This window comes from Schistocerca gregaria, chromosome 1 (genome assembly GCF_023897955.1).
Source record: "Schistocerca gregaria isolate iqSchGreg1 chromosome 1, iqSchGreg1.2, whole genome shotgun sequence".
NCBI lineage: Eukaryota > Metazoa > Arthropoda > Insecta > Orthoptera > Acrididae > Schistocerca > Schistocerca gregaria.
The window spans coordinates 15108524-15126396 of NC_064920.1; the positions used below are offsets into that span (position 1 = coordinate 15108524).

At 43.0% G+C, this 17873-nt stretch overlaps 2 protein-coding genes across 9 annotated transcripts in view; both read right to left on the reverse strand.

Annotated features, from left to right (window-relative positions):
* Positions 1 to 6276: 6276 nt before the first annotated feature.
* LOC126284877 (uncharacterized) lies at positions 6277 to 8238 on the reverse strand. The gene is made up of 2 exons (XM_049984120.1): positions 8234 to 8238; positions 6277 to 6946 (listed from the first exon to the last, which is right to left on the reverse strand). Exons 1-2 carry the CDS (start codon positions 8236 to 8238, stop codon positions 6361 to 6363), a joined length of 591 nt encoding a protein of 196 aa, XP_049840077.1. The 3' UTR covers positions 6277 to 6360.
* The window catches only part of LOC126327189 (NAD(+) hydrolase sarm1), a 1227458-nt gene continuing 1216449 nt past the window's right edge, over positions 6865 to 17873 (reverse strand). For all 8 annotated transcript variants that reach the window (XM_049995878.1, XM_049995887.1, XM_049995870.1 and 5 more), the window contains 2 exons: positions 15644 to 15943; positions 6865 to 6946 (listed from right to left, as the gene is read on the reverse strand). In XM_049995878.1, coding sequence (XP_049851835.1) covers positions 15679 to 15943 — 265 coding nt within the window. In that variant the 3' untranslated portion in view covers positions 6865 to 6946; positions 15644 to 15678. The remainder of the gene's footprint in view (positions 6947 to 15643; positions 15944 to 17873) is intronic.

Genomic DNA, 17873 nt, shown 5'->3' on the forward strand with positions numbered 1-17873 from the left:
TAATTTCAAAACCTAAAAAAAAATTCTCTGCTCATGTCAAAAGTGTCATCTGCCTCAAACGTACTTTAAAAATCGTGATCCCATACCAAATATGTCATTCAATGGTTCCAAAAAAATATGAACAGTTCACAAAGTACAGACAAAGTACAATTTCATAAGTGTGAAGTTATCCAACCATGTAATTACGTAAACATCTGTCACTGACGTAGTATAAAAAAATGTTTGTCTCTCTCAGTTAAATGATCAGATAGCTGTGTAATTCTGTGTTAGAGAAATATGGTACCAATGTGTAAAGTTGTATAAGCAAATACCATATTAGCTAGGGCTCCTTGTGCTTGCCATACACATAGTACACAAAGTAAGCGTGTACCCCCCTGAGGATTAATGTAGTTATATCCTCAGGTGTTGCCGATTACAGCAATGGAATGAAATGTATCACGGAAAACCTTTGTATCATTGTACTTCAAATATCTTTAAAAATAAATGTTTTAAGTACAAAATTAATCACTCAACTACGTGTACTGTAGCGCTAAACTATGCATCATGTTGTAAGATAATCTCTGTGGAAGTGTCGTAGTTATAGTCCTCCGAAAGTTAAGTTCTGCAGAAGTAAATGTACTTACCTCATGATAAACAAAAGTTAAATGCTTTGCGTATAGATATCGTAGTTACTACGCTTATTGCCGTGATGAAGTAAGTACTGTACTGTAACGTATTGTTGTGCTACAGGAAAGGCTGTCGCATTGTTGCTATACCACAAAGTTACTACTAAAACATGTTTTCCTTTCCAGAAGAATTCAGAAAAACTGTGCAGATATAAAACAGATACAGTGCAAAAGCAACATTGTAAATTGTCACTCATTAGTAGCGTCGTGATAAAATCGTGTAGCTGTCACATAAACTAACCACTGTGTCATCTGGTATCTCACAGAAGGTACTTTAAATCCAGAATGTATTTTCAAGTAAACCAAAATGTTGCATTAAAATCTCATTAGCAGTACCAGTATATGTTCTAAGTATGTAAGCCTTACAGTCGTTACGTAATCGTGCAACTAACAAGCAAGAATGTACACACTGTGATGTCTGTTCACTATAACAATGCACTCGTAAGTTCTGTTTAAATACGTTCTCTTGGTTCTTGACTGGATATTTAACTTCAAAACATTGTTGCATGTTAACAGATTCTTAGTGTGACAGAGTATACTAGTGATGTGATGTGAACAGCTTTATGGCAAACACAAAGTTAAAAAGCAGATTATCTTTCAATAAATGGTTTTACATGTGAAATGTGGTGTAAACCTTTACTCTTCCTAGTACGAAGAGTTTCAACTTGAACGCATTTATAATGCGGTAAACGTCGGTAAAGAATACTGGTGTTTTTCTCAAGGTTAGCGCCTATGTTATTTTTCTCTGAGCCAGCCGGCGCACGCGGCTGCCTGCGGTGCGAGTCATTGTCTGCTATCTCTTTGTTGGCGCGCGCCGTTATTGGCATTAGGAGACCTAACTTCTACAAATTCATCTTGCCGAGAGGGCCCTGCTCTGTTTGAATCACGCCAGCTCTGATGCAATTCAGGTCTGTCGTTACGATCATATCGTCTGTCGTCATGTCGGTAATTTCTGTAATTAATTTCTTGTCGGTCACGTGGTGGAGAATTTCTCCCTGAATCGTAACTGCGCGCTGGACCGTTGCGTCTGAAGTTATTCCGTCTCCCTTGATAATAATTGTTTTGGCTCCCATATTGTGTGTTTCTACGATTGTCTCTGTTATAATCATTACTACGGAAATGCGATCTTTCTCTGTAACAATTACTCTGCCAGTGGTTGTCATATGGGTGGTGTCTGTTTAGGTCACGATTTGTGTTGTGAGAATAGCCTTGTCGTGTCCAGTTATTATTTCTTTCATCGCGGAATTGCGACGGATATGACCTGTAATTGTTGTGCTTCTGTTTTTGCGTTCCGCGATTGTCAGTGTCAATTTCCAGTTCTTGTAAGAGTCACTGAAAAGCTTCAATGTCGTCTTTGCAACGGCCTGCCAAAATAATATTCCTTAATGTTCCGGTAATTTCATTAAGCAAATGCGGATGAGTTCTGAAGGGCTGTATGGGTTTGAAAGATATTGATTCTTATGCAACATGTCTTCAAAATATTTCACAAGACTTGAAAATTCAGATTGTTCGAAATGTTTCATCATTATGATGCTATGTTTTACTCGGTCTTGTGTAGCTTGAGACCAATATGCTGAGAGGAAGGCATGATAAAATTCTCTTTCACTATGACAATCGTGAATGGCCGATCGCATTCTTACAGCTGGTTCATTCTCGAAGTAGCCACACATAAATTCTAATCTGTGCTGCAATGACCAGTTGGGAGGAAAACAATGAGAGAATTGATGAAGCCATGCTCATGGATGAATGTCGTTGCCAGAATTCTTAAATGTTTTGAATTTACGTGTAGTAATGAATAGCTTATAGTCAAAATCATCGTGTCGTTGAGTCGCACATCGCTCATTGTTACTTCGTTTCGGTGGTTCCATCTCAAAATTCAATGCGCCTTGCCAATTTCTTTCATAATTTCCAAAGTGTCCTGTGTTCTTATTTTGTGGGTGTTCCGTATTTCTATGTCGCTCTTCCCATACTGGAGCGCGCGTGTCCTTTGAAATATGTAATTCTTGTATTACTTGTGCCAACTGATCTTGTACTTCCCGGATTTCTCTTTTGTACTGTGTATTGATTTGATTTTGATTCTGTTTGAATTTTCTAATTTGTTCATACTCTTCAGTGTCAGTGAAGGCTACAGGTCTTGTGTCAATCAGATCATCATCTACCTTTGTAGATAAGTTAGTCAACTGATCTGAAAGATCGGCTGCTTCATGCGATAGTGAAATTATTTCCTCTGTGTGTTTTTCTGAACCAAGTTTCAGAGTGTCCATTTGTGTTGAAATCGTATCTACTGTGTCCTTTAAGTTTTCCTGAGTTTTCGCAAGTTGTGTAACCGAATCGGTAGATGCAACTGAGTCAATTTTAGCTTCCAAGGTCTCATGATTTTCATGAACAATGGTTTGCAGTTCTTTTATGGCTGCTTCGTGATTCTGTAATGCATTTTCATGCCGCGAAAAAATAGGTTGAAAATGCTCACAAATTTGTGTTTTTACGTCATTACAGACTTTCTGACATTTCGATTCAATGTTATGTAACTCATTAGTTAAATCTTCACTTGTTTGTTCAAGCGTCTAACTTCTGAAGATTTTGTTCCATTGTGTCTAACTTTTGAAGATTTTGTCCCATTTGTTTCTGATTTTGTTCAAGCGTTGTGTCTAACTTTTGTAGCCTTTGTCCCATTTGTTGCATTAACTGTAATAACAATGCACTGGTGTCTGAAACATGTTCCTCAGTGCTATTCAGCAGTGCATTTGAACCGGTAATATTCGCATTTTGAAAAGCAAAAAATGTGTCTTGATTTATTTGAGAAAACGGTGAGGACGCAAAATCCGAATCTACAGTATTTGCAAGATTGTGTCCTGTCATTTCGGAATCCTGAGGCGAGCTGTTGCCGACCGATCGATCGATAACGCTTCCCTGTTCACTAATTGTTTCACTGCCTACACCATTATTTGCAACCCGCTCCATTTCCCTACACACAATTACCAAATTACTACTTTGAACATTAGTTAATTCATTACATGGTGGCGCTAACACACTGCTTTCGTCTTCACTGTCATTTCTCAGTTTACTTTGGAGCCTAGTATTACGTTTTTCACACGCCATTATTGTCACAATTTTTCACACGACAACACAGAAAACACAATTTGAAGAACAAAAATAAGAGAACACATTAACATAGCACTGAAAATAATAACTAGTTAATTGCAAGCGCAGCGGCGAAATACTTCGTGCAAAAACTACATGCATGCCAAAACTGTTTTACTGTACAACAATGAAAATCTGCAACTACAAAGGAAATTCTCTCTATGATTACTCGCTAGCAATAAACAAAGGCTACACTAACTACACAAACTACAAGAAAAAAATCAGAAGATTCCAGTGAGGTATCCTCGGCTAAGGGTCGACATATGAAACGTCCTCTTTGAAAAATTGTACACGACTGGTCTATGTGAAACGTCCTCTTTGAACAATTATACACGAATGTGCTTAAACTGACACACAATATCTTTAGCGCAACGCAATCTGACTTCCAAAAATCCCTACGAAAGAATGGCCCTGACTATCATTAACCTATACGTTTCACAAATCACTTACCTCACAAAAATATTCGTTGCTCAAGCTACTGCAATACAGCGAGCGCCACTACTGCCAGCTAAATAAAAGATTCAAACTACTGATGGCACTAACTACTGATAGGCATAGTTAGCAAATGAAAGATTTTAATAGAGAACAAACAATGTATTTACCTCACTAGTCATAATACATATATAGCAGTTCATGACACCAATTCTTACAAATTTCAAAACTCCGCCATCTCTCTCCCCACGTCCACCACTGCTGGCGGCTCACCTCCAACTGCGCAACGCTACCCGCTGTTAGCATCCAGCTGCCGCTGCCCAACACTACAATGGCAGACAACAATGCAAACCAGCCACAGACTGCACACGGCACAGCCAGTGATTTTTCATACAGAGCGCTACGTGGTGTTGGCGTTACCAATAAAAATACTTAAACAGCCTACTTACAGGTTTTGCTGTAAACTATGGTACACCCTCCATATTACAACGAGGGAGACAGCTGGTGACAGGAAACATCGGTCGCAATGAAAGTTTAAGTAAGATAGGCTAATGGGTAAGACGAATCGTTTCGAAGAGTGGGAAATCACAGTCAATCATTTTTTCGCTGATTTCGATTCATCTCATTGCATCTACATTGATTCCTTACCTACTACACCGAGTCTGAATAATTCGTGAAAGGAAGTATAGGATTGCACTGTAAATGTCATTAAATTGAAGGCCACTGCTGATAAATGTCATTAAAGTGAAGGGCCCTGCGGGCCGCGCGTGTCCTGAATGCTGGCGCTCAGCGACCTCCGGTTAGAGTGGAACCGTGGAAGCCGTGCTGCAGGCGCCGCCTCCACGTCCACCGGACCGCTCGCTTTCGTCGTCAAGTCAGTGTCTCGGACTCCCAGCGAGAACACGGAAAGAAATTAACTTGTTTCCATTGATCTGACGCACGTGTAGTATTTTCTTTTCACAGAAAGAACGCAGGCGCAGTATTTTTTTCGTTTTGTTTTCTACTACCGTTGCAGAAACACTTAAATTTGATGTAGAATCTATAAAAATTAACTCCAACATCACGTGCGAAAACCCTCCGAGTTATGAATGCGCTCAAAATTACGCTCAAGAATACTTTTCCTAGTTATTGGTACCTTTCATAACACAAGACATACCACACTGATACGTCGTACGTGGTCTCAAGAAGCATCAAATGTCTACCTCGCATGAGACAGGCACCACATCATCCCAGTTATCAGCTTGGCACGACCGAAAGGACAAATGTTATGAAGAAATTCAACCTATATAACAGTTTACCTAGTTGCTCTTTAGCATCTCTGTATTACATTTTACACGTTTCTGAAGCTCTTCTTAGAGGGATAAAATATCATACGTTTTGTTTTCAAATATTTTTTGCATTTCCTGAACTAGTCATCTATTTTTCTTAATTGACTTGACGATTCCCTGACTTTATGGTGTTTTATCCTTCATGTGCGGACTAAGGTGTCCCCTGTATAAGTCGGCCTCAGTGTTGATTTTTGTGGCCCGAATGTCGTCCCATGTGTTGGCTAGTCGCCTAGACAACAGTTTCCTCTCGATCCCATTACGGATGAAATTAATTTTCTTTGCAGTCTTTCCGAAACGTTGTTTCAGTCCCCTCTGAGACCACGTCAGTTGGTACAGTCATAAGGAAAATCATTGTTTCAGAGAATCGTGGAGATCGAAGAGACTTTATTCTGTGGAAGAAATGGTTCAACTTATGCGCTTTTTTTTCCACTCCTGCACAGCTGTGGTGAACAGTACACCAGTAAACAGGTCAATCACACACAATGGAAGCAATGTCCACATTTGCAGACCGTACGTCACTCCGAATCGAGCGTAAGCAGTGCGCGGTTTGGAAAATGACTGAATATGGTAGTAAATGAAGGAAGACACAGAAACGACTCGAAGTATTTTATTGAAGCTGCCCTCGCAGCGATTACTTTAAATTACCTTTGGTAAAATACAATTAACAGCAATAGAAATAAAAATAGCTCATTCGGTTACACTGACGTTCGAGTGTGGCTCCGTCACAAACAGTGTCCATATGTACAGTGAGTCCGTGGCACGGTATGTACAGGGTGGGGGTGGGTCGGGCCCGGCTACTTGCGGATCAGCGACCGCACCTTGTTCACACAGCGGCCCACGAGGTTGCGCCTGCGCTTGAGGGCGGCCACGTCGTCCGGCGGCAGCGACGAACTGGACGCGCGCCTCCCTGCCGCGCCGCCGCCCTCGGACAGGGACGACGCCGAGCCGGCGCGGCTGCAGTCCGCCGGGCCCGGCGCGCGCAGCTCGTGGCTGCTCAGGTACTGCTCGCACTCGCGCACCAGCCGCTCCCCGTCGTCGACGCTGCCGCTGCCGCCGCCGCCGCCGTCGACCGCGTCCGCCAGCGCGTCCGGGCTGCGCGGCTGCGGGGGCGGCGGCGGCGGCGGCGGCGGCGGCCCCGCAGCCGCGGTGGGTTCGGGGGCGGCCGGGGTGAGTGCCGCCGTCCCGCGGAAGCCGGGCGCCGCCCCCGGCCTGGGCCGGCGGTGCTGCGGCGACAGCGGCGGCGATAGCGTCTGCGGCGGCGAAGGCGGAGGCGTGGCCGAGCCGCGGCGCGGAGGGCTGGCGGGCGGCCGGGGCCGGGAGCGGTGGGCGGGCCGCCGCGGCGGGCTGCCCGGCTGCGGCTGCGGCTGCGGCTGCTGCAGTCTGCAACGAGGACAGCGCGGAAAGTGAAGAGCTGAGTGCTACGAGCTGCATGGACAGATACGGGTACGTCAACCCGCGCTGCTTTGACTCAGTGCCGGTGAGTGGAACTGCGGCATTCTCTCTGCGACTGTACAGGAGAGATCTGCTATTATCTTCTGGGAAGAAATCATCACGGAGACCGGCAATATAAGGCGTAGCCACTGGCTTAAACGTGGCAAAATTGCGATGTCTAATGCCCACATTATCGGGTACGTGCACAACATGCTATTCTCTTACACACTATACTATCGTACGAGGTGCTGTGCCAGTACGACGATGATGTATCCAATTTGAAAACTTCCATTTTCTACACAGGAATACATTCACCTTCATGCTGCAAATAGAACCGAGTGGCATCTAGGAAGACGACACTGTGCCACTTGACGTGTCTAGCATTGTTATTGGGAGCATCTCCGACGGTGTCCCGCTATCTTTTGCAACGTCGATGCAACTCGTGACAGTGGTAGCTGTGTTGACAGTTTGTGGAGCTCACAGACATTTTCATACTGTCCGTGTATCACTATGACCACAATGTCACTGTCATTCACAGACAGTTTCACACAGATACGTGTGCTACAACAGTATGTCTACTTCTTGACAGGGTACCTGGCACTACATTGGCAAGAAGATTGAAGCATCTTCACTACACACCAAATTATGCAATATAGATTATGAAACAAATGTCCGACCACATAGCTTACGAAAAGCAGAAACAGATGCCATTCATCAAGATAACTCTGGGCAGGGACAAAAACTACCACAGTCGACAGAACAGACGAGATTATGGAAAATGGCAAATCACAATCCTATCAAACTACACCTAACTGCAACTCTCAGATTTGAAGTATATTCATACCCAAAACAAAAACGTAAGAATGAACTGTAACAAACAACACAGGGCCACTGGAATGGCTCAAATGGCTCTGAGCACTATGGGACTTAACATCTATGGTCATCAGTCCCCTAGAACTTAGAAGTACTTAAACCTAACTAACCTAAGGACAACTCACAACACCCAGCCATCACGAGGCAGAGAAAATCCCTGACCCCGCTGGGAATCGAACCCGGGAACCCGGCCGCTGGAATGACTGTGTTAAAATAAAATTACAGATGGAATGAATCGAGACCCTCCAGAGGTTCAGTCGATCTTCAAATGGCTAGATGATTCTATAACAGATGACTGGAGATACTCGTCAGAATATCTTTTGAACGAAATCCTCTCCAATGACGAGCTAACGCGTAACTGACGGCATCACACAGTCTTATGAGGCCAAATGAATGATACTGACGCAAATAGTGGGTTTGCTGTCTCTTTTCCTCAAGAATAGGTGACTTTAATGATCTGTAGACAAAACAATAATAAGTCAATCAGAAATGTTACAAAACGTCATCACACATATCTCACTGACATGTTAAATGAAACCTATAAGGAAGAATTACTACGCTCTGGAAAACAATTAACATAGTAATTACTAAAACATTAGAAGATAACAACCCAGCTGACCTAAAACTTGTAGACATATTTTGTGTGCGCAACATATTTTCTGCAGTGCAGGTGAGGCTCCTGAGTGATAGATGTGTAAGTCTGTCTACTGTGACTGCCTGCAGCTCAATGGGGATCTTTATGGTGAATAGCAATCTTTCTTTTTCCTTCCTAATACCTGGAGTTTTCACTGTTTGAAAGTAGCTCAAAGAATAACAAAAGGATGTCCACATGGTTAAATGTATGGACTTATTTTCTGGGACATGATAACTGAGTGTTTGCTGAACAGCCCTGGATGCTGGATGAGGATGAAAGGGTCAATAGGATAGTTGTATATGCAGATGACTAATTAATCATTGTGGCAGATAACTCACAAGGACACCTGGAAAATGAATACTTTATAGCTGGAGAAAAAAAAAATAAACTTAAAATCACAGTATATAAAAGCAAATGAAATAGAAACAAGGAATCCAGTCATAAAAACTGGACACTATTAACATATAGAGAACACGTCACACTGATGAACACCCTATAATAATAACATAAAAATGACTAAAATAATGGATAAATTAACAAGACTAAACAAGACACAGCGCAGACTGCCATTAAGAACATTATGAACTGCTCACACTATCATCTTCAAATCTACCACATACTTTGCAGATAGTGCATGGGCACATCACCTATGCTTGGTGGCCAACCAAACAATTACATGATCAGGAGACATGAGTATGTTACTAAGGATGTCAGGTACCTTCAACACCACATTGGTGGAAAAGTTATATTCCCACTGATACCACAATGCATCGCAGAGCTGCTTAACACTCATACTGCATAATAATTATACAGAACGCCATAACAACAATGAAAATCTTCTTAATGACCAAAAGAGCAACAGAAGAAGACCAGTATTTAAACTAACACACATTTTATCATAACAGCAACACATAAACAAATTACACACACACACACACACACACACACACACACACACACAAACACACACGCACAGCGTCCAACAAGCCTCTCTTCCCCCACCCCAACACCTACTCCACTCTTCCAATCTACAGCTCCCACAGTCCTTCATTCAGTTCTAAAGCATGTAATCATTTTGCAGTATGCTACAGTATGTCATGTACAACGAAGTGTTTATTGGAAGAAATCTGTACTATATGTATTTACCACATATAAAAAAACAAATGGATGCATAATATGACATGGTATGAACATAAAGAAAAAATTCCATACAGCTGTAAATCTCATGTCAAAATATTTATTATTAAACATTGCTATATTATCGACCACTGTCTAGCATAAATAGGTGAAACATGTATGGTACACACAATAAATTCAGTTGAAAATGATGGAATTTTTCGTGTCTCTTCAATAAAACATAGCTGAAGTCAGCAACTACGGAAAATGGCAGCAAATATTAACAATATGAGTGTTAAACCATTGGTGGATAAATATAAGGTGAAGAGAGTGGGAGGCATCCAACAAAGGCCATCATGTTTTCTCCTTATTTTCTGATATGATGGAATGACTGCAGCAAAGAATGTAGACCCAAGCCAGGGCACAGTTCATTTCTTGGCCAGTCACAGCCTGCATCCAGCAGATTTAAACTGTATATATCTCAGTCAGAGCATGAATATGTGGGTAATACGGGTTTCCGGGAGATGTATCATAACGATGCAACATACTTACACATGTACAACACATAAATGAAGACCATGATGTCAGAGAGAGGTACATGACCCAGATGATGATGTACTCTTAATAGTATTGCTGACATTGCATGGTACGTGCAAACAACAAAATCCATACGTTAGGATGTGTATGAACTTAGGGAGAGAACAACAACACAATACATGGGAAGACTCCCGAGTTCCCGGGTTCGATTCCCGGCGGGGTCAGGTATTTTCTCTGCCTCGTGATGATTGGGTGTTGTGTGATGTCCTTAGGTTACTTAGGTTTAAGTAGGTCTAATTTCTAGGGGACTGATGAGATGTTAAGTCACATAGTGCTCAGAGCCATTTGAACCACCCATGGGAAGACTTTGAGTTAAGGAACTGACATATACGCCCATAGAAGTTAACACACAAAATGACCCAGACTTAGCAATCACCTCAGATTCAGACCTGTACATAATGTAAGGTGCCAAAACTAAATTCACAAATTATACGCAATTACACAACAACAGAAAATCAGAAGTAAATCAACCAAAACAATGATACAAGATAACAAAAACATAAGTATTTCACTTAGCATGTATTTGAATTGGAAATAAAAAATATGCCATTTCAGGAATGAGACTCTATCCTGTGGCTTCTCCCACCTTTGGCACAGGTGATAGTTTAGTAGTATCCAGAATGAAATTTTCATTGTGCAATGGAGTGTGTGCTGATATGAAACTTACTGGCAAATTAAAACTGTGTGTCAGACCGAGACTAAAACTCGGGACCTTTGTCTTTCGCGGTCAAGTGCCCTGAGCTACCCAAGCTCGACTCTGTGGTATCGATAGCAACGATGCCACGGCGTATAAAAGTTCTTAGGTTGGCACTGCCACGACATACCTACGACAGCGCCCTCTATCCGGAGCTGTTCAGCTCTACGAGCCCCACTCCAGACAACGCCCATTTGATCAACAGCAGACGGCTGGGACACTTCACTTCAGCTTTGCTCTACATACGACGGGTCTCTGCATCGCACCATGTATTAACTTGTTTTTTGCACCAGTAAACCACTTTCACTTACGTGCAGCACCGACGTATTTTTCCTGCTCCTGCTCCTACCCACGCGCCACCTTCCAGGCGGGATACAAAAGTTGGCGACGAGGCTGCTTTTTTCGCCTCCTACCATTTCCTTTTTTGCTCGCTACTCTTTAGCTTTTTTTATACCTCGTGTGCTTTCGTGACTGTATCTAAGTGGTCCCACCTTTCGCTACAAGACTTTCATTTGGGCAAACCGTGGCTTCGCCACTGGAACAGGCTACGCTGTCCGATCTTGTACGTTTTCAGGCTCAGCAAATGACACAGCTGCTTGCTGCCGTAAGTGGAATGGTCACGGTGCAAACTGCCACCGCCTGTACCTGAGACTGGACGCTGGCCAGAATACATGGCCCAGCTCGAGGCACACTTCGCAGCTTAACAACATACCGGGTACAGAGCGGCTTGCCTTTCTCATTGCCAACGCGGGTCTTGTTATACCGTGTGCTCGTAAAGTAGTTTCCCATCACCCGCCCAGAGACTAAAGCGTACGAAGTGATTGTGCTTTGAACTCCCACTTCCGTGACAGTGTAAATGTGGTAGCTGGACGCCACAAATTCTTTCGTCTCCGGCGTGGCCCTACTCAGTGGAATAAACCTTGGACTAACTTGTGATTGCGACTTTAGTCGCTCGTGTGGCCGCTGATACGCGGATATAGTGAACAGAGGCGCTATTGCGCTCAGTGTGGCGCATCACCGCACCCGCGAGCAAATCCTTAGGTTTAAAATCCCCGTCATTGCAGCAAGTAGTGGACTTGCTAGGCGAGATGCACTACACATGGCTACTTGCGCGTTCGACGTGAAGCCGGGCGTGTGTGTGCCCTTCCGGCCAGTTCTAGCCCAGCCAGCTACGCTGCGCCGCTCGCGCGCACGTAAACGTGGTTCAAAGCACGCACCCTCCAAGAAACCTAAATCGTGTCGGAACTGCTTTCGTGCTCACCCATGGGACAGTGTCATGAACGAAATAATGAAGGCGATTCAGGTGAGGTGCACTCACAGGCCATGGAATAGGACCTCCCCTTCCAATCCAGCCAGGTCCCCCATTCCTCCTTCCCAATGATCCAGTCTGCCTCATTCGCCGACCGAGAGAAATAAATACTCACCTGTCGCACGATGCCTGTTAGGATATCGTTCCCTGGACAGCCTTTCAGCAGCGAGATCTTTTCGACACACTTCCCCATACACAAAGTGCATGTTAGTGAATTCTGCGAAACTGTATTAGTACTGTTCCATCGCATTGTATTGTATCTCTCTGAGTAGCAGTGAGTAATGAATGGGTCTGTCATTGATTCATAGCACGTTCTGTCATGAGACAATGCAAATATTATACAACAGAACCACATTGTGGACAAGTAAAGTATACAAAACCTGCATCATGGCGACCTAACAGTCAGGCCCATCCTCCTCGTTTCCTAGCAGGGAAAAAACCTACATGTAGATAAACAGTACAGTACATGTAAATTTGTGTGCATGTTAGTAGTAAATAAGCTGGAAAACAGTAATACTAGACAAAGCGGTTGACAAGTTTACTTCCATATCTCCTTAAGCTACCTTCTACGACCCTACGTTCCCTACCTCAAATTGTGGCGCATTATCTATGTCCTGTTACATTTTTGCAATCTCTTACGGAAACGCCCTATGTATGTAAATGATTTTCCGTCTTATATACAACAAGCACAATTAGTTCCTTTTCCAGATGACATTACATACAGACACAGGAGAAGTTCTTAAAAGTATCACTGACTGGTTCTCGCCCTCAATTTTAAAAAGACACAACATATTCAGTTCTGCTCATCAAGGGATACTATACCAATGACAAGTGTAACACCTGGTGGGGAAACAATAAATAGGGTGGAACTTTAAAATTCTTAGGTGTTTGTAGCTATGAGATTTTGAACTGGATAAAGTACATTTTGGAACTTCTGAAACAACTTAGTTGATCTACATCTGCACTTAAAATCATTGCAAACCTTGGGGAGAGACAAATACGTAAGTTGACATATTTTTCATATTTTTATGCGATAATGTCAAATGAAGTAATGTTTTGGGGTAGCTCATCTTAAAGAAATAAAATCTTTATGCTCAAAAGCATGTTGTAAAAATATGTGGAGCTCATCCACGATTATCGTGTACACATCTGTTTAAGGAGTTGAGCATTCCGACTACTGCTTAACAGCATATTTATTCCCTCATGAAGCTTGTTGTAAATAATCTAGCACGGTTCAAAAGGAATAGTGCTGTACATTACTAAACTTCCAGCAGGCCTTTTATCGATAAGATCTGCAAGTGACTGACAAGAGATTGGCACATAACTTTGGGACACATATGGTTTTTATAGATTTTCAGAACGAATATGACAGTGTAGCACTTTCTATGATGTGGGAAGGAATGAAAAACCAGAACTTGCATAAATGTCATGTACAAACTATAAATCTACAAATCTGTATTCAGATAATACTTGCTATGTTGAAGTTGAGAAGTTACTGTCAGAGAAAGTTCAGGTTAATAAAGGACTGAGGCAAGGATGCTGTTTAGTGCATAACGTATTTAAAATATTTTCGAAAGAAACACAGAGAAATTGAAATGGAAGTGAAAACTTCGTAATTGGATTAGGTGATGATATTCTGTTCGCCCTAAACTTCACCGACGATCAGTTCATCTTCACCAACAAAGAAGGGGACGCGTCTTATATGTTAAGAAACCTTCAAAAAGCATGTGAGCAGAGGGACATGAAAATTAAGTTTTCAAAGACTGGGTTCTTGGTTGTCGAACGTACACGAATGGATCTTGTTATGGATTGTGGGTCAATAGTAAAGTGTAGCCGTTGATATACATATTTAGGGACACACTTGTGGATAATGGTGGAAGCAATGAGGAAATCAAGCACAGAATAGAAAAGGGAAAGGTGGGAATGAAGAAATTGCTTGGTTAAAACGAGGTGAAAAGTTTGAAAAGGAGGATATACGAAGCTGTAGTTGAGAGCATGGCTCTGTATGATGCCGAACTGTGGGAATCTCCAAGGTTAGTGAGAAGAAATTAAAGGCAAAGGAAATGAAGTTATGAAGTAACAGGAAGAGACAAAGTGAGAAATGAAATACAGCGAGAATAAGTAGGAGATACAAAAGATATTGTAGACACAACTGGAAATAGCGAAAATAAACAGCTAACATGTGACGGACATCTTCCATCCAAAACATGGCGCTGGAGAACTTCACGACACGGAGTAAGAGCAAGACCCCGGCAACACTGGAACGATGGAGTGAGGCGTGCGATGCAAGACAGGACCGTGAAAGAAAAGGACTGGCAGTACAGAAGCGAACGGAAACTCGGATGCGGTAACATGCCGCGCGGTGCACAAAACTCGCAGGGAGAAGAAAAAGAAGGGTAGGAAAGATGACATTCGTTACTCCACAATAAGGTTGTTAGCACAAAAAGGGTGCAGAATGGAGCAACTAAAATTTTTGCTTACTTTGTCGTAGAATGTCTGACATACAGAAAAGTAACATTTGGCAACAAACTGATAAAATTTCTCCTCGACAACTCGTCGTATTCTGTAGAAGAATTGCTATTATAGTAATGGGTAAAAGATGGTGGGTAGAAATTACTAACTCACACCTGTATATTACAGCAAGGAAAAAAAGTTATAAATGTTCATCATTTATTTACGATGTTGGTGTAAAATGACACGTCCGACACGATTAAAATTTATTGCGCGAAAGATCCACGGAATGTGAAACTAACTAACTGACTGACAAGCTAACCACCAGTGCTCAAGTTGTATGTGAAAAAAGCAGTAGTGAGAGTAAAAGAAAGAAAAACGATATTGGAAAGACACGTTCTCGTTAATAAGGATGCACCGTAGGGTTCGAGCTTCACCACCGGCGTCCGACTTGTACCCAAAAGGAGCCACGGAGACAATAAAGGCTACACGGATAAAGGTGCGAAGCGGACACACTGCAGTGCAATGCCCGGGTTCTCGGCAGACGCGTACTGAGAAGAGAGGACAGCGTACTTAGCGCAGATAGAAAAGTGGTGGGAGTGGTAGAAGAGGGAGTAACGACCCGTTTACTGTAAAACGTGGTACGGTTTAGTGTTGGAAGATTCTTCTGCCTGGGAAACAAAATTAAACAATGTAGCAGAAGTGGGGAAGACTCGAGAAAAAAAAAGTAATTGTCACAGGTAGACAGAAGTGCTCCATCGGTATTAGCGCTACGAAACTGAGGAATATGTCCAGGACAGTGTAAGTTGTAACGAAGTGAAATCGAGAGAAAAAGAAACACGAGTACATAGGTAAACCAATAAATGGAGAGGTTGTGAGGAAAGAGCATTATGGGAGGAAGGGGCCGGTCAGTAAGACATCTGTTGCGGCATCGAGGTCCGTTCGAAGGAGCAGTGGTGGGTCACTCACTACCTGTGTAAGCTGGCCGAGGCGCGGGGACCATCTAGTCAGTCGCGCGGGCCTCCGCTGTCCTTGTCGCTGGCGCTGCCCTTGCCGCTGTCGTTGGAGTGCATGCGCTGGTAGGGCGGCTGGCGGCCGCCGCCCAGGGGCAGCGGCGTCGCGGCGCCGCTGCTGCCGCCCGGCGTCGCGTCGCCCTTGCCGGCCAGCCCGATGCGAGGCACCGAGCCCGGGCCGTCGGCGCGCACGCTCATCTCGCCGCGCAGGAAGCGCTCCAGCTTGTCCACGCACGCATCCTGGTAGTCGTGGATCCACCTGCGCACACACACGCCACCTAACCACCTCTCTCAAAATACGCTCTCTGTCGTACTGTGCACTTTCCCGCGCTACGTATCTTCATCTCGGAATAATTAGCAGAGCCTACATCCGTTTCGACCTGCTCGCTGCACTTGGGCCTAGGTCTCCCTCTACAATTACTTTAACCCCACACTTCACTCCGTTACCAAATTAACGTTCACGCGATGCCTCGGGATGCGACCTATCGACGCATTTTCCTCAGTCGCTACCGCTTTATTATTTACACGATCTACCCACATAATTTTCAGCATGCTTCTGTGTTACTATATATCAGAGACTTGTATTCTCTTGAGCTGTAAATACTATAATAAAAAAATCAGGGTTTAAGGGGCTTTTGGTAGAAGGAAGACTGGGTTTAATGGCGCGTTGCATTGACGCCATTAGAGACGGGGCACAAGCTCAGATGGTGCCAAGAATGTGGAATGCAACTGGTTGCATCCTTTCAAAGGAACCGTCCCGGGATTTGCCTGAAGCAATTTAGGTAAAGCACAGAAAACCGAAACCCGGACGGCCAGACGCAGATGTGATCCGCCGTCCTCCCGAATACGAGCCCAGCGCGCTAAACGCTGCACCACCCCGCTCGATGGGGCTTTAGGTGCACGGCTGCAAACTGTGCCAAATGTACGACACTTTAGGCCAAATTTGTAACAGCTTAAAACTGAAACTAGCAGCACATTCGAGGAGGTTTTAAAATCAGTTGCACAACTTATTGAGCTCACCACTTTGCTGAAACTTCGAGGCTGTGAGGTCGTAGCTGAAAAAATTAATTGCGCCAATTTTTGGACCAATTTCTGACTGCAATTTATTTTGAAGAAACGATGAGTACTGCGTCCTCGTAAGTAGTGCTTCAGAGAAAACAATTGTTATTACTGCACCAAATTATAGCAGTTATTTTAGTGTAATCTACAAGTTATTTCTATGTTAAAATAGCATAAAATGTTCTGAATCAAAGCACTCTAACTTTAATGGTACGAATAGTATTAAGAAATATTGTGTTCACTAACGTTAACATTCAGCACGTATAAGTACCCCAAAAACTCACTGGGCCCACAACGTTTCGGTAAAAAGACTCGTTAAAGTGATATGACAATCATTAACTAACTGATAAATATTATTGCCTCTTATTTCCTTTCTTTTCTTTCATTACAAAAAACAGGCATTTTATATTAGAAAAAGTTAACTTTGTTTTGGAAACCCTCTGGATAAGTTAAGGTCTCCCACTGCCATTTTTACCCTCCACGTTGCCCTCCATTACTAAATTGATGATCCCTTGATGCCTCAGAACATGTCCTACCAAACGATCACTTCTTCTAGTCAAGTTATGCCACAAACTCCTCTTCTCCCCAATTATATTCAATACCTCCTCATTAGTTTGTTATCTATCCATCTAATCTTCAGCATTCTTCTGTAGCACCACATTTCGAAAGCTTCTATTCTCTTCTTTTCTAAGCTATTTATCGTCCATGTTTCACTTCCATACATGCCTACACTCCATACAAATACTTTCAGAAACGGCTTCCTGACACTTAAATCAATACTCGATGTTAACTAATTTCACCTCTTCAGAAACGCTTTCCTTGCCGTTGCCAGTATACATTTTATATTCCCTCTACTTCGACCATTATCAGTTATTTTGCTCCACAAATAGCAAAACTCCTTTACAACGTCAAGTGTCTCATTTTTTAATCTAATTCCCTCAGCATCACCCAACTTACTTCGACTACATTCCATTACCCTCGCTTTGCTTTTGTTGATGTTCATCTTATATCCTCCTTTGAAGACACTGTCCATTCCGTTCAACTGCTCTTCCAAGTTCTTTACTGTCTCTGACAGAATTACAATGTCATCGGCGAACCTCAAAGTTTTCATTTCTTCTCCATAAATTTTT